Source organism: Manihot esculenta, chromosome 18 (assembly GCF_001659605.2).
Source record: "Manihot esculenta cultivar AM560-2 chromosome 18, M.esculenta_v8, whole genome shotgun sequence".
NCBI lineage: Eukaryota > Viridiplantae > Streptophyta > Magnoliopsida > Malpighiales > Euphorbiaceae > Manihot > Manihot esculenta.
In genome coordinates this window covers 12,518,677-12,534,439 of record NC_035178.2, presented here as the reverse complement: position 1 = coordinate 12,534,439, position 15,763 = coordinate 12,518,677, and the positions used below count along the sequence as shown (strand labels likewise).

At 25.1% G+C, this 15,763-nt stretch overlaps 1 protein-coding gene across 1 annotated transcript; it reads left to right on the top strand.

Moving 5' to 3' along the window:
* Nucleotides 1-12,707: 12,707 nt before the first annotated feature.
* On the top strand, nt 12,708-15,443 carry LOC122722361. The gene is made up of 3 exons (XM_043952928.1): nt 12,708-13,099; nt 14,314-14,524; nt 14,611-15,443. Exons 1-3 carry the CDS (start codon nt 12,833-12,835, stop codon nt 15,018-15,020), a joined length of 888 nt encoding a protein of 295 aa, XP_043808863.1. The 5' UTR covers nt 12,708-12,832; the 3' UTR covers nt 15,021-15,443.
* The last annotated feature ends 320 nt before the right edge of the window (nt 15,444-15,763 follow it).

The window sequence follows — 15,763 nt, the reverse complement described above, 5'->3', positions numbered from 1 at the left end:
TGATAACTGATGTTTTATTATATTGTGTTATTATGTTTATGTTCCTGGGTTATATGGGTATAATTATCATCTGTGAGGGTAAAGAGGGACTTTTCCTTTTGATCTGTTCTCACGTGTTACAGGTCATGTGACTTGTAGGGTTATGTAACCCTCCTTAAACAGGTCTTAGATATAACATACATTTTTATACGATTCATTACATCTTGAATGAAAAAGCCTAACAGTTTTCTTTTTCCTTCTTTTCACCATATTTCGTAGTCTTAGGGATAATAAACTCGAAAATTAAGTTTTCTTGCACAAGTACGGGGTAAAATGTGAATGAGATAATGAAATACCACTGTAAAAACACGAGTCTATTCCGTATTTTTTACTATTTGCTTCAAGTTTTTCTCTTTCCAAATGAAAAAACATGATGCAGAAAACAAAAATATGGGACAGCTTGGAAAAGAGGTTGGCCCATGTTTTTATCCGCTTCACCAAAATTACTTTAAAACTTTTTTAAGTTTTTTTTAACCGTCTCCTTCATTTCTTTATTTAATTTAATTTATAAAAATAATAAAAAATAAAAAATAATATTAAATAATAATATAAAACTAAAAATCTTAAAATTAAATTAAAAGCATGAAAAATAAATGAAATTAAAAGGATATAATTTCAAATATATATAAATAATTATGCAAATTATCGCTCATCTGTATACCGTGGATTGTCTTGCCACCGGCTTCAACGAAGAACCCCAACCTCGAGGTTCATTCCCACTCACCCCCTCAAAAAACCGGTCACAAAATTTTCATTATGACCTAGTCGATTGCAGAGAAAACAGAAAATTGGTAGGCGTTCGTACTTAAATTCCAGCGTAAAACTCTGATTGTTTCGTGTCACAATCCTTTTGGTTCTTTTAAGAGGCAATTTGATATGAATTTCCACTCTTATATGCATGAAACTCTGCCATCCTCTATTGCACACAGCCAAGTCATACGCCAGAAAGCAGTCCACAAAATCACCAAGTAGCATTGTCGTTGTGCTGTTCATGTAACCCAATGGCAGATTATGGATTTGATCCAAAATAAAGTTTTATGAAAAGGAACCTCTAAAGAAACCTCACCAGGCTGTAAAAGATGGGTAACAAGGAGATGATTGCTAAAGGACCATGGCCCTCCCTCAATCACTCTATTTCTATCAACTGAGTGAAAGAATTTTGGTCCAAACTCATGGATAAAGACACCTCTTCCAGATAGTCACAGGTTTGATAAGCTGGACTTCAAGGTTTTGAAGTTGATCTTTCGTCATCTTAACCTCCTCCTCCTCATTCTCAGTGGCACAATTATAATTCAATTAATTGATTTTTGCATTATGATCAAACCCATTGGAAGTTTGTTTCTTAAGTAAAAGTTAAAAAAAAAAAAAAAATCAAATAGTCATATGCATCATGTGCAATAGAGCATTTAACATGCATGTTTCATGCGAGTATGGAAGAGTGAAGAAAAAACTTTATATGAATTTCAATGCTAAGATTTGGTAGCTGAAGCATGATAATAAGTCCTAAAGTTGCAGGTGGCAAGTTTAATACAACTATAGAAAAATTATCACTGAATCTTTATGATTTGAAAAAATTTACCAGTCAGTCTATTGATTTTAAAAAATACATTAAAATTTTTTTAATATTTTAAAAAATTTATTAATTAGTCTATTCGTTAATTTTACAGTTAAATATTTTACTATTTAATCCTATAATTTCTTTTTTAAAAAAATTATTAGTTAATCTCTTAAATTTTTAAAAAATCTACTAATTAGTCTCTCTATATTAGAAACATTTTAAATTTTTTTATAATATTTAACAGTTAAAACTAACAGAATAACTAATTAGTATATTTTTTAAAACGTCAATAATGTTTTAATATATTTTTTAAAATCGAAAAATTAATTAATAAATTTCTCAATAATATAAAAATTAAATAATAATTTTTCCAACAATTATCTATCCTATTGAATATGATCAATATTAAAGGGACTATCACTAAATTCAATGTTTGCTTACTAAGAAAGTAAACAATAAAGATAAGAAACTGATATAACTTACTTTGTGTGCATTTTTGTACCATATCATCTTGTTTGTATTCTTTCATTATCCTACTACGAGGCTAGCAGTTAAGTCAAAGGTATAATATGGTGGGCAATTGATCACATTGAATTATTAAATATAATATATACATCAATGTTAATATAGTTACAGTTTTGATTTTTTTTAATAGGAAGATTTACAATTTAATTTCTGGATATTGTCATTATTAATAAGTCAGTCCCTACATTTTCAAAAATCTATTAAAACGTCCTTATTTTTTTTCTCTCTCAACAAAATAGTCATTCCGTCCTCTTTTTCATTAAAACTAGATAAAGGATGAGAGATAAAATTTTTAAAATTCAATTTTTTCTTCAAATAAAACTCCTTATTTAGTCATTGAATATTTCTATTATTAACAAGTCAATCCCTATACTTTTAGAAATCTATTAAAATTTTCTTATCTTTTCTCATATTCATTAAAATATCATTGTCTTTTCTTATATCTATTAAACGTCCTTATCGTTTCTTTCCGTCAACGAAATAATCCATCCTCTCCCTTCTCCTCCTTAAAAAAGAAGAAGAAAAAGAAGAGGAAGATGATGATGATGATGAAAGAGAAGAAGAAGAAAAAGAAGAAAAAAGAAGAAAAAGAAGGAGAAGAAGATGATGATGAAGAAGAAGAAGAAAGAAGAAGAAGATAATGATGAAGAAGAAGAAAAGAAGAGGAGGAAATGATGATGATAATGAATGAGAAGAAGAAGAAAAAGAAGAAAAAAGAAGAAGAAGGAGTAGAAGAAGATGATGACGAAGAAGAAGAAAGGAGGAGGAGGAGGAGGAGAAAAAAGGGGATAATTTGATTTCTTACTATATTTTTAACCGCAAAAATAGATGAAAATGTTATTTTGTTAATGGAGAGAAAAGATAAGAACGATTTAATAAATTTCTAAAAATGTAAGGGCTGAATAGTTAATAATGACAATATCTAAAAATTAAATTATAAATCTTTCTTTTTAATAATCAACAATACTATTTTAAATTTTTTTTATGAAAACATATAATACTTAAAAAGTAGTACTTTAAAGTTTTTTTTTTTTTCATTATCAACTAAAAAGGTGGTGGGATCTAATAAAAAAGGAATTTAAAAGTTTCACGTTAGTATTTGAAAGTAAAATTATAATAATAAATTAAAGTATTGAAAGTCACTGTGAATTCAGTAAGTTAGGCGATAATTGAAAAAGATTTTTTAAAGTTTCGAAAGTGATTGATCAAAAATTTTTTAGATCGACCAAGTTTGTTGGCCAAAAGATTCCCCACATTAGCTGCCACGTCCACAGTGAATTATGAGTAGAACTGTAAATTTCTAAAGTTTAAGTTTTATTCGATAATATTTTAGTTCATAGTAAGATTATAAATGTAAAAATTATTAAAATGGGTTTAAAAAAATATAATAATTCTTAAACTGTTATTATTAATTTATAATTATAATTAAAATATATAAAAAATTAATTTACTATCTACTACTTTAGACTTGTTTTTTTAGCAGCGGAGATATCTGAAAATTTTAAAATTTTGAATTGATAATAAATTGAATCAAAAAATTTTGAAAGGATATGGGATTTTTTTTGGGTATCTTTTTAACTTAACTTTTAGCAAATAATGAAATGCAAGGATACCGTACTTGAGGGGAAAGAAACTTAGTATTAAAATTATTTTATGTTAATCAATTTAAATGATAATTGCAATTTAATATTAAATATTTTATTATATATAATCTATTTTACATTTTAATAAATATAAATCAATAAAATGTAACACACATGTTGTCTACATAATAAAGCAAATTTTAAAATTTTAGTTTAATTTTTTATATATTTTAGTTTCATTTTTAATTTTTAATTTTTTTATTATTTCAATTTAATTTAATTTTTAATTTTAAATTTTTTTATTATTTCAGTTGGATTTAATTTTTAATTAAAAAATAAAAAATCGAATATTTATTCTATTTATAAAAATTAAATACTTTAAAAAAAATAGATTTTGAATTAAAATTTTAAAGTAATTACTTTTTTATTCTCTCCTTCTATATTTTCTTCTTTCCAAAATATATATCTCCCTCCTTTAAGATATTTTTCAAACAATTAAAAGATTTTAATTTTAATTTGAACATAAATCTGTACTTATACCAAATTAATAAATTTCTATACTGTTAATGTTTTAAAAACTTTTAAAACAAAAATATAAATGTTATGTTATTTTCTTTTTATAATATCAATTATTAATGAAATAATAATTTTAATGTTATTCATTTTAAAACAAAAATATATTTTTTGTTATTTTCTTTAAATTTTAAATAAAAAAATAAAAAATGTACAAATAATGACAAAGCTAATTCTTTATAAAAAGATTGAAAATAAAAAAATAAAAAATAGGATAAATTTATAATTTTAGAAAAATAGTGAAAAAATTCTTAAATTTTTACTATTTTTATAATTATATTTTGAATTTTTATTTCTTAATAATTTTATTATATTGGTAATTGAATAGGAATTAGGAATTGAATAGAGGTGAATATTCGGTCCGTTTGATTTAAAATTGAATTAAATTAAATAAATTAAAAATTAAAAATTTAATATTTATAAAAATCAAACCGAACTGATTTTAAATAAAAACTGATTTAAATTGAATTAATTCAATTCGATTCGATTTAGTTTGATTGATTAAATTTTTTAATTAATTTTTTATTTTTTATATTTTATTTTTAATATTTTAAAATTTAATTAAAATATTTTAATTTTAATTATAGTGTAATCTATGTATATTATATTTTTTAAAGCAAAACTACTGGTTGTATTAATAAAATTTCATCAAATAAAGAGAGATATCATTCCAAACAGAGAAATAATTATACCTAATAGATTTTTTAGCCAAAATATGAGCAGTTAGATGAGTATTACAATGAACCCATCTAACAGTAATATCGGTTCTACAGTCTAACAAAGATTTAAAATTATTTAAAATTAAACCCTTATATAAGATAATTTGGTAAATATGCTCTTCAAATGCCTGTCTAAACCCCTGTATAAGATAATTTGGTAAAGATGATCCTTTTTCTTTTTCATCTCTCGAACATAAATTATTAAAGTTTTCAGAACAAAGTTACGGAAGAGAGTTTTTACGAGATAAAATTCGAATAAAGTTCCAAAACTGACGTGGTCGTTGCGATTCCGAAAACCCATAATAATCAGTAAACCTCCATTGAACATTATCTTCCGAAAGGACCAAATAATAAAATTTGAAGAAAAGCAAACCCCAGAAACAGACACATAACTTTTCCACATTAACGAAATGTCTCCTCCCAATCCTTGTCTATTGACGGAGAAGCAACTATCAAAATGTAAGAAATTATGAAAAAATTCCATACGAAAATTAAGAACTTTTGTTTCCATTAAAAATAAAATGTTTGGCTTGTAACTAGTAAGCAAATCCTTCAATACATTAACTGTCCGAGAATTGCCGGGTCCTCGGTAGTTCCAACACAGAACGATCATTGCTTTCGGCTATCCCGACCTTTGACGAGATGAGCCGCTTCACTGTTACGTTGCCTGTCAAATTAACATTCGTAGGGTGTTATTAGAGACATCCTGTTGAAAGGAATGAAAACCTGTAACAACGTTATATTTAATGTTTCTTGGCTTTTTTTTAGTATCATCATTTATTCGGACTGCAGTCTCCTTATCAAGCTTTTCAAAATCAACATTATTAAAAAATTGAAACTGATATCTTTTTACCTCTAATTTCATAATAGATACCCTTTAAATATCTGTCAAAAAAATCTGCATATTCTGAAAATTAATTGGATTATATATGAAAAACATTTCCACTATACAGAAATCGTAAATGACAATCGGAATATTTCTAGAACTCTTAATAAGGACAACAACATCTTCTTTTTCATCGATAGTCAATTGATGCAGATCGTTTTTCATGGAAAAGAGAAAAAAAAATTGAATTAAAAAAAAATACAAAAATATCGAGTCACAAATAAACCACAGAGAAAAACTTGCACCAATCTATCTATATATATTATCAAAAGTAATATATTATCATCATTTGTTTTGATTTTTTTAATTTTTTTAATTAAAATTAAATAAAATAAAAATATTTTAAAATTTTTAAAATTGAAAATTAAATCAACATGCACAGATCAAGCTTGGTATACGGAAAGTTTTAATTTTTATGAAAATGTATGATCATGTATGGGATTTTATCAGGTATGCAGGATGTATGTTAGGCTTGCTACGGGTCCCGGCGCTCTTAAATCGATCTGGATCCTAGCGCCTGTAGCGGTCCGATTTTCGGGTCGTTACACTATGAGTTTTGGAAAGGTTATACACCTAACTTAGAATATTTAAAAGTGTGAGGGTGTCTTGTTGAAAATCAACCTGTATGTTTTTTTGATGCTATTAGATCTTCTGAAACTCTTTTCTGGAAAGAAGAAATTAAATATGAAATTAATTCTATTACTCAACATGGTAATTAGACTTTAATAGACTTGCCTCCAGAAACTAAACCTATTAGCTGTAAATTGATTTTCAAAAGAAAATATAACCCGAATGGTTCAATTGAAAAGTATAAAGCAAGATTATGGCAAAAGTTTTTCTCAAAAACAAGATATAGATTATTTTGACACGATTGCCCCTATAGATAAAATTTCTTCTATTAGAGTATTAATTGCTTTAGTTTCTATACATAAAGTCGTTATTCATTAAATGGATGTTAAAACAACTTTTTTAAATGGAGACTTGGAAGAAGAAATTGATATGATACAACCTTATAGTTTTATTGTTTCTGGTCAAGAAAATAAAATTTGCAAACTTCTCAAATCCTTATATGGTTTAAAATAAGCACCCAAACAGTGGCATGAAAAATTTAACTAAGTTTTGTTGAATGATGGTTTTTTCTCTGTTGAAGTTGATAATTATGTATATACAAAACGTATAAATGGTGAATCTATTATTATTTCTTTATATGTGGATTATATGTTTATTTTCTGTACGAGTTATAATATAGTTTGTAAAACAAAAACTTCATTGCCTCTAAATTTGATATGAAAGATATGGGAGAAGCAAATGTGATAGAATCATAAGGAAGAATGATATTATAATGCTATCACAAGAGCATTACATTGAAAAGCTTCTAAGGAAGTTTGGACATTTTGATGTCAAACCAGTGAGTACCCCTTATAATTCTAATTCTCAATTAAAGAAAAATAGAGGTGATTCTGTTGCTCAATTTGAATATGCATAGATTATTAGGAGTCTATTGCATTTAATGAATTTTTCAGGACCAGATATAGTTATATTGTTGTAACAGCCCGGAAACCGGTACCCCTCTGTAACGGTCCAAACTGCTCGGCGCTAGGATCCAGATCGGTTTAAGGCCGCCAGAACCCGTAGCAAGCCTAACCTGAACTCCAACCATCCCATACATGATCCGACTCGACTACTAGCCTTTTAAACTTTTTCTGTAAAACTACCAGACTTAACCTTAAAAACAATCAGATATACCAATCTGAAAAAGCTTAATTTAATTAATTTTTTAAATTTAAATTAAATATTATTTATTAATAAATATTAAATTTAACGAGGATGGATAACGGTAGATTTATTAAATTTATGGTTATAATTTGGAGTATAGTTATTAATTAAAAAAAAATTAAGATATAATTATAAAAATAGTAAGATTCAGATTTCTCATGGCTATTTTCTCATAAATTACCTTAAAAGCCCTAATAAATTAAAATTCCAAAACTTGAAAGTGATGCAACCGACTAAACCGAAAGATAATGAATGAGATGTGACCTCACATAGACAATACAAAGTATGATGATGAAAAATGTTTTGTCGGTTATTATAACAAATCTTTTCAAAGTGAAAGGATTGGTATGCATGTTTATTATTAAATTATTATTTTTATATGAATTTTTTTTAAAATGAGAAAAAGATTTTTTTTTTATTTTTTTATAAAAAATTAAAATAGAATTAAAGGCAAAGAATATAAGAGTTCATATTACAATAATAAGGTGCAATAAAAAACATAAAACCTAAGCCCAACATAAAAGAAATTTAAAAATTAACCTATTGCTAGAATTTGAAGAAGACTTGATATGGTTATTCATCAGTATCAGTTCACCTAATATCGATTGCTTGAGCTTGAACTTAAATTTGTTATAGAAGCTAAAGAAAACACTTTTTTACTTACAGGCTATAATCAACCAAATCAAAACTCAAAGGAAAAAAAAAACAACTAAAAAAAATGAGACGAAAATAAAAAAAAGCACATGCAATTATTGATAGCTTTAATAATTAATTTTTGGATTGGTAAAATTTTAAACTAGTCCATAATAAAAAAAGAAGATAGCGCAATATACTCGAAGATATTACAAGAAAATTATAATTTGCCAATGGATTTTACTAATAATAATAACAGATTTACTAACGAATTTCATATTCTTAATAAATTTTAATATAAAAAATTTTGTGTAAAAATTTATCAACGGATTTGAAATCCGTTGATAATCTATTAATACTACTAACGGATTTCAAAATTTGTTGGTAATTTATAAATTTATAAAATAAGTAGTATTAAAATTTACTAATGGATTTAAAATCTGTTAGTAAATTCGTTGGTAATTTACTAACGAATTTTAATCTGTTAATAAATTTAAAAAAATATTTAAATTACTAAGAGATTTAGAATTGATTAGTAATGTATTAAAAAAATTACTAACGGATTTAAAAATTCGTTACTAAAATTTATTATTTAATTAGTGAAAAAAAAATGTTAAATTTACTAACGAATGTCATCCGTTAATAAATCTGTTTGTAAATTTAAATTGACATCCCGCGTAAAATTTTGGCATTCATTTTTTTAAAAACCCATATTTTTTTATTACCAACCGAATTACTAACAAATTTAAAATTCGTTAGCAATTCTTGAAGAGAAAAAAGCCCAATTTTATTTTTAAAATTTAGTAACGGATTCAAATCCGCTGCTAAATCCGTTAGTAATCCATACTTATAAATATAACATCATCTGTTGTCCTTTTATCATTCATTCATTTTATCATTTTTATTTCTTTCGCTTTCTTTCCCTTTTTCTCATTTTTATTTCTTTCACTTTCTTTCCCTTTTTCTCATTTTCTTTCTTTTTCTATTACTTTCTTTCATTTCACTTTCTTATTTCATTTTTTTTTCTTCTCATTTTTTTCTATTATTTTTCTTTCATCACTTATTCCTTTTTATCTCATTCTCTTCCTTCCTCTATTGTTTTCTTTATTTTCTTCCATAATTTTCTTTTCATTTTCTCCATTTTCTTTTCCATTATTTTCTTCCCTTTCTTCTCTTATTCTCCATTTTCTCTATAATTATCACATTTTTTTCATCTCATTTTTTTTCTATTATTTTCCTTTTTATCTCTTATCTCTTTTTTTTATCTCATTCTCTTCCCTCTTCTATTATTTTCTTTATTTTCTTTCATAATTTTCCTTTCACTTTCTCCATTTTCTTTCCCATTATTTTCTTCTCTTTCTTCTCTTATTCTTCATTTTCTCTATAATTATCATTCATATTATTTCCTCTCATATTATTTTCTTCTATCATTTTCTTTCTATCTATATTTTTTCTATTATTTTCTCTTCATTTATTTTCTTCTCTAATCATTTTCTCTTTTTTTCCTCATTTTTCTAATCATCTTTTAACTCTACTCTCATTCTTCCTTCTTTTTCATAATTTTTATTTTTCTATCATTTTTTTCTCTTTTTTCTTTCTTTTTTTTATTATTTTCTCACATTTACTCTTTTCTTATTTTCACTTTCTATATATTTCTAATAAATATTGGACATAAATTAAAAATTTAATAACAATAATAATATAATTTTAAATCTTATTGAATTAATAAAAAATAATATTAATAATAAAATTTATTATTTAGTCAAAATAATAATTATTTTAAAATTATTTAAATTTTCAATAGATTTACCAACCGATTCCAATCGGTTGACAATTTACTAACGAATTTACCAACGAAGTAAATTATTTTTTTCTCAATTTACTAATGAATTTAAAATTCGTTAGTAATATTAACGGTAATTCTATTAATAAATTTTTTAGTATTACTAACGGAATTAAAAACCGTTGATAAAAATTTACCAACGATCTTTTTAATAACGGATCGTGATTGGTTAGTAATTCGTTGATAATTCGTTTACCAATGAAATTTTATAAGATTACCAACGAAATGACAGACCAACTTGTACCTTTTGATGTTTGCTTATGAGTCGTTGGCTTACTGCTCTTTTGTCAAATGAAACACCCAGAGAGATATAAGAATTTGTTTAACCTTCGATCCACAAAAAGATGGAAAAAGAACAAGCAAAACATAAGCACAATAAAATATATAGATACTTTATCAAATTGAGCACTACCGTCGATCAATAAAAAAGATATTTACATTCAACCAATAGTAGAGAAGGTAATCCATTATCGGATTGGGAGGAAACCTATTTTCACACAATAAAAGCAGAACGAAACCAAAGAGACATAGATGACAGTTAGGGGTTTAGGGGCTTTAGGGTGAGTAGTATTTGGTTTAAATTGAAAAAATCGATCAAACCGAATTAATTTGAAAATTCGGTTTGGTTTTTTATTCAATTCAGTTCGGTTTAGTTTTTAATTTCAGAAATTTCGATTATTTCGATTTAGTTCGATTTTGATCATAAAAAAATAAAAAAATAAAACCGAACCGATTAGTGATAATAATATGTTATTTTCAATAATATAGAGAAATTAAATCATATTAAAATTAAAATATTTTAATTAAATTTTAAAATACTAAAAATAAAGTGTAAAAAATAAAAAATTTATTCAAAATCAAAACTGATCAAACTGAACCGAATCGAACTGAATCAGATCGATTCGATTCGATTCAATTTTTAACTAAAATCAATTAGGTTCAGTTTTTATAAATACTCAAATTTAGATTTTCTATTTATTCAATTCGGTTCGATTTTAAATCGAACTGACCAAATGCCCACGCACAATGACAGTAAGACGAAGGCTTACATGCGCATAAGTTATATCTCCAAATCATGAACAGAAAGGACAATGGCTCGAGTGCTACTAAAATCTCCTATAACAGCAATGCTTCCAAATGGTTAGCATGATCATACCAAGTGGCTAGCTATAAAGCTCTAGAGGGAGTTAATCATACCAAGTGGCTAGCTATAAAAGCTCTAGAGGGAGCCATTCGCATGATCTAAAAATTGAAACGGCAATCTTTTATGGGCAAAAACAGAAAACTCAAATCACTTTGATAGCCGACTCAGCATATGATTCACATTTTTACCATATTCTTCTTGTGATATATTTATACGTTAATTTTTAATTTGTCTATTCAATAGATCACATTGACAATAAAATCCAAATATTTACACGTTTTTTATAATTATAAACAAATGGTTTAATCTTGTATGATAAACTGCAAACTTTTGAAATTGGATGAAATCAAAAACAAAGGCTGAAATTGGATTTGAAAAATTAATAATAAATTTGATTTAATGAAAATTACAATTTATTCCATTATATTTTTTAAAATTAAAAAATTCATCTCTTATTTTTTATTATAGTCCAATTGATTTAAAAAGGCTCATATATTTATTTGTATTTTAATTCAAATTTTTTAATTTTAATTTAATTGACTTAACTTTTACATTTTATTAAAATTTTAATTAATTTACAAATTTTTAAATTTTGATAGTCTATAAAGCAATTTGATAGTCTAATTGGCATATCACATCACGTATATTATTATTATTATTTTATATAAATTAATTATAAAAAAAATCAACATTTACATTATCTTGTATTTTAATTTAAACATTTAAATTTTGAATTAATTGACCTAATATTTATATTTATTTAATTTTTAAAAATTAAAATATAAGAGTTTATATAAAATGTTAAATGTAATATTTTATTATTTTTAAATATAAATTAATTTTATATATAAAAATAATATTAACTCATATTTAATTATAATTAAATGACATATTTAATTCTAATGTGTTAGTAATTAAGTCTACACCTTTAATGGTATATAAATTTTATTTTGCATCAATAATTATGAAATTTTATAATAATATATTACTTTTATTTAAACAGCTATTTTAATTTAAATAATATATTTACAGTAAAATATTCATAATTACTATTATAAAATAAAATTATTAAAAAATTAAATTATATATTTAATAATTATATTATTTATTTTTAATTTTAATTTTAAAAATTGATCAAAATTACATCAGAATATAAACATTAAATTAATTTATTTAAAATTTAAATATTTAAATTAAAATACAAAATGATATATTAGCTAATAAGAGTTAAAGTAGCCCAGCAAATATTTGCTTATCGAATTTTTAATTTTAATTAAAAATTAAAAAAAATCAAATCATTCATATTCAGAAATTTTAATTATAAACGTAAATGTTTAATTTTTTTTTTTCAATTGGCTGATTTAAAGAAAAAAAAAATAGTGATGTGGAAAATAATTAAGGCTATAAATATTGGGGACCTCATGCACATTGTCTTGTGAGAGCCTTTTCTTCATCTTCATCCATTGTTTCTTTCTTTCTCCAACCTTCCCATCAATATCTCTTTCCTTCCTTGAGAGAAATCAAAGGAGAGAAAGAGAGGGAGAAAGAGAGAGATGGGTATTAACAATCTTGTTGAAGAGAAGGAGAAGGCTCTTCTTGGTTATGGCTATAGTAGAAGCATAGATGATAGCCTTGAAGAGAGAGTTTCTGTGTTTCTTGATCAATTTTTTGATGATGCTGATCCTTCTCTTCATGCTTTTGATTATGATAATCATGATGGTCATGATGATCATGATTCATTTTTTGATCATCATAATACCCATGTGCACAACTCCATGGAAAGGACCATCTTCTGGGAATCACAGGAGGCCTTGCTTCAGGTTCATTATTAAATTTCTCTTTCTCTTTCTTTCTTTTTTTTTTATTTAAAAAAAAAATATTCTGGCCTTGAATTATTAGTTTTAGTTTAAATTCTTGTTTTTTTTCCCAAAAGAAATCAATTCCAATCCTTTCTTAAAAGAAATAATATTGATAACATGATCATTTATGAATTTTTCTTAATCTTTAATTTTTTTTTAATTAATGGGATGAAGAATGAAATTTTTTAATAATAAAGTAAAAATTTTTAATTATTAATAAAAAAAATATCCTTTCCTTGTGGGACATCTGAATTAAATACTATAATTTTTTTAAAAAAAATAAAGATTTTTATTGTTTTTTTGTTCTGTAGATGTGAACCTTATTTTTTTCACAATTTAGATTGAAATTCATTTATGAATAAACAAACAATATAAAGAAATGGAAAGTAGATTTTTTTTTTTTTTCTTGGTAATTATTTACGAGTGCTAAATACTGGCAATACCTTTTATAGCCAAGCTTAATAGTATTGGTTATCGTTCTGCCACGTGTACATGTGATCCTAAACAGTAGATTTTTTTTAAAGGGTGAGGGAGAGAGAGGAATCGAACAGTCTGGAGATTCTGATACAATACAAATATGTTTTATCAGCAGTATTTCATTTTAATTAAAAAAAATATTAGAATTGAATTAATTTAAAATTTTCATTTAATTTTTTATTTATTTTAATTTAATTTAATTTAATTTTTAATTTTAAAAATTTTAATTATTTTAATTTAATTTAATTTTAATAAAAAAATTAAAAAAATTAAATTAAATTAAATTAATTAGTAATAATAATATATTATTTTTAATAATATATGAGAAATTATATTATATTAAAATTAAAATATTTTAATTAAATTTTAAAATATTAAAAATAAAGTGAAAAAAATAAAAAAATTTATTAAAAACTGAAATCAATCAAATAGAATTAAATCGAATCGAATCAGATTAATTCGATTCGATTTGATTTTTAATTAACATCAAATTCGGTTTGATTTTATAAATATTAAAATTTTAATTTTCAATTTATTCAATTCATTTTGATTTTAAATCGAACTAACCGAATGTTTACTCCTAATCTTAAATCTACACGTAAGATTTTTTCATATGCCATTATTTTTTTTAATTTTTGTAAATTCAAAATACACATAAAAGTAAATCAAATGTTGAGAAATGAGTGTATTCTTTGCAGGAAGTTTTGGAACGTTACAGCATGACAGGATCAAAGGTGAGGCAAGAGATAAGCAGAATAATAGAGATGGGCATAAAAGAGAGAGATTCTTGCAAGAACCTTGAACCCATCAACTGTTTCAGACAAACTGTTGTTCATTTGCTCTGCCAAAGAGGATTCAATGCTTCTCTCTGTACTTCCAAGTGGAACGACACTAAAAAATTCCCTGGAGGTAACTACTTTTTATTTTCTTTTTTCTTTTTAATCCATTTCTTATTTTCCCATAATTTCTTTTCCTTTTTTTTTTTAAAATTGTAGGGAAACATGAGTATATTGAAGTAGTTGTGAGCACAAATAGAAAAAAGAAGCAAAACCCATACCTAATAGAATTGGAATTCAAGGAACAATTTGAGATAGCAAAAGCATGTGAAGAATACCAAAAACTTGTAGACCATTTACCAAAATATTACATAGGCAAAGCTGACTACCTAAATGCCATAGTTGGTATTCTCTGTGACTCAGCCAAGAGATCAATGAAGGAGAAAAAAATCCATATGGGTCCATGGAGAAAGAGAAGCTTCATGCAAATGAAATGGTCAAATTCTTCCACAAAAGGAGAAGAATCCATTCATGATTCTTCAAGTAATCAATTCTCTCTACTCTCATCTAGTCAAGCTCATCAGTCTTGCTTCCACTTCTCTGCAGCTCCTACAGTGATTGTCACTTAACTCATGAGTTTTTTATTTTTTATTTTTTTAGCTTATTTATATGCATAAACAAATTCTATTGATATACTTATAGCGTGAGTATTGAGTAGAGTAATAAAACGAATGTCTGATATCACATTCGGTGTCGATTCAAAAAATGATGTGAGAAGTTAGAAAAGACTTCAAAACAGAGTTTTCTACTTGAAATGCTTAAAATTTGTATTTAGTGGATCATTCGAGTAGCAATTATAGGTCATATAATAGAATTAGCTTGCAGTGGTGCTAGTATATATGAGCATATGTGTGATGCTAATGGTGAGCAGTTGTGTTCCCAAGAAAATTTTTGCGTGTATGATCATAAATGTAAGATTTGTTTTGTTGAGTATTTATCTATATAATGAAGAAAAAAATTTTGGAGAACTTATATGTAAACTCCTTTATCAATTACTAAGTATACTTTTAATTTTATTAGATTAATAGAAATGTGGCCACAGTCATAACAGTTGGATTTCAGAGATCTCGGTCCTTACTAAGCTTATAAGAGAGGAGAAGGTCACAGTCTCGTAACAATCCAATATGTTGATTTACTTTCATGAACACGGCCTAGACCTTAAGTTAATAGGTCTGACTTAACTCTGTCAAAATTCAAAATGTCAAAATTTGGTCTATTCAGATGCAGAAAAGAATTAAATAGTCCGTCGAATAATGGAGAAAAGAAAATGTTTATACTTACGGTCCTGCATGATGAGAATACGTCGCTAAAA

What these genes read in the sequence shown, in the direction of transcription:
- LOC122722361 (XM_043952928.1), top strand. Translation starts at nt 12,833, where the DNA reads ATGGGTATTAACAATCTTGTTGAAGAGAAGGAGAAGGCTCTTCTTGGT. An exon ending in CACAGGAGGCCTTGCTTCAG is followed by an intron (nt 13,100 to 14,313) that starts GTTCATTATTAA and finishes TATTCTTTGCAG; the next exon opens with GAAGTTTTGGAACGTTACAG. An exon ending in CACTAAAAAATTCCCTGGAG is followed by an intron (nt 14,525 to 14,610) that starts GTAACTACTTTT and finishes TTAAAATTGTAG; the next exon opens with GGAAACATGAGTATATTGAA.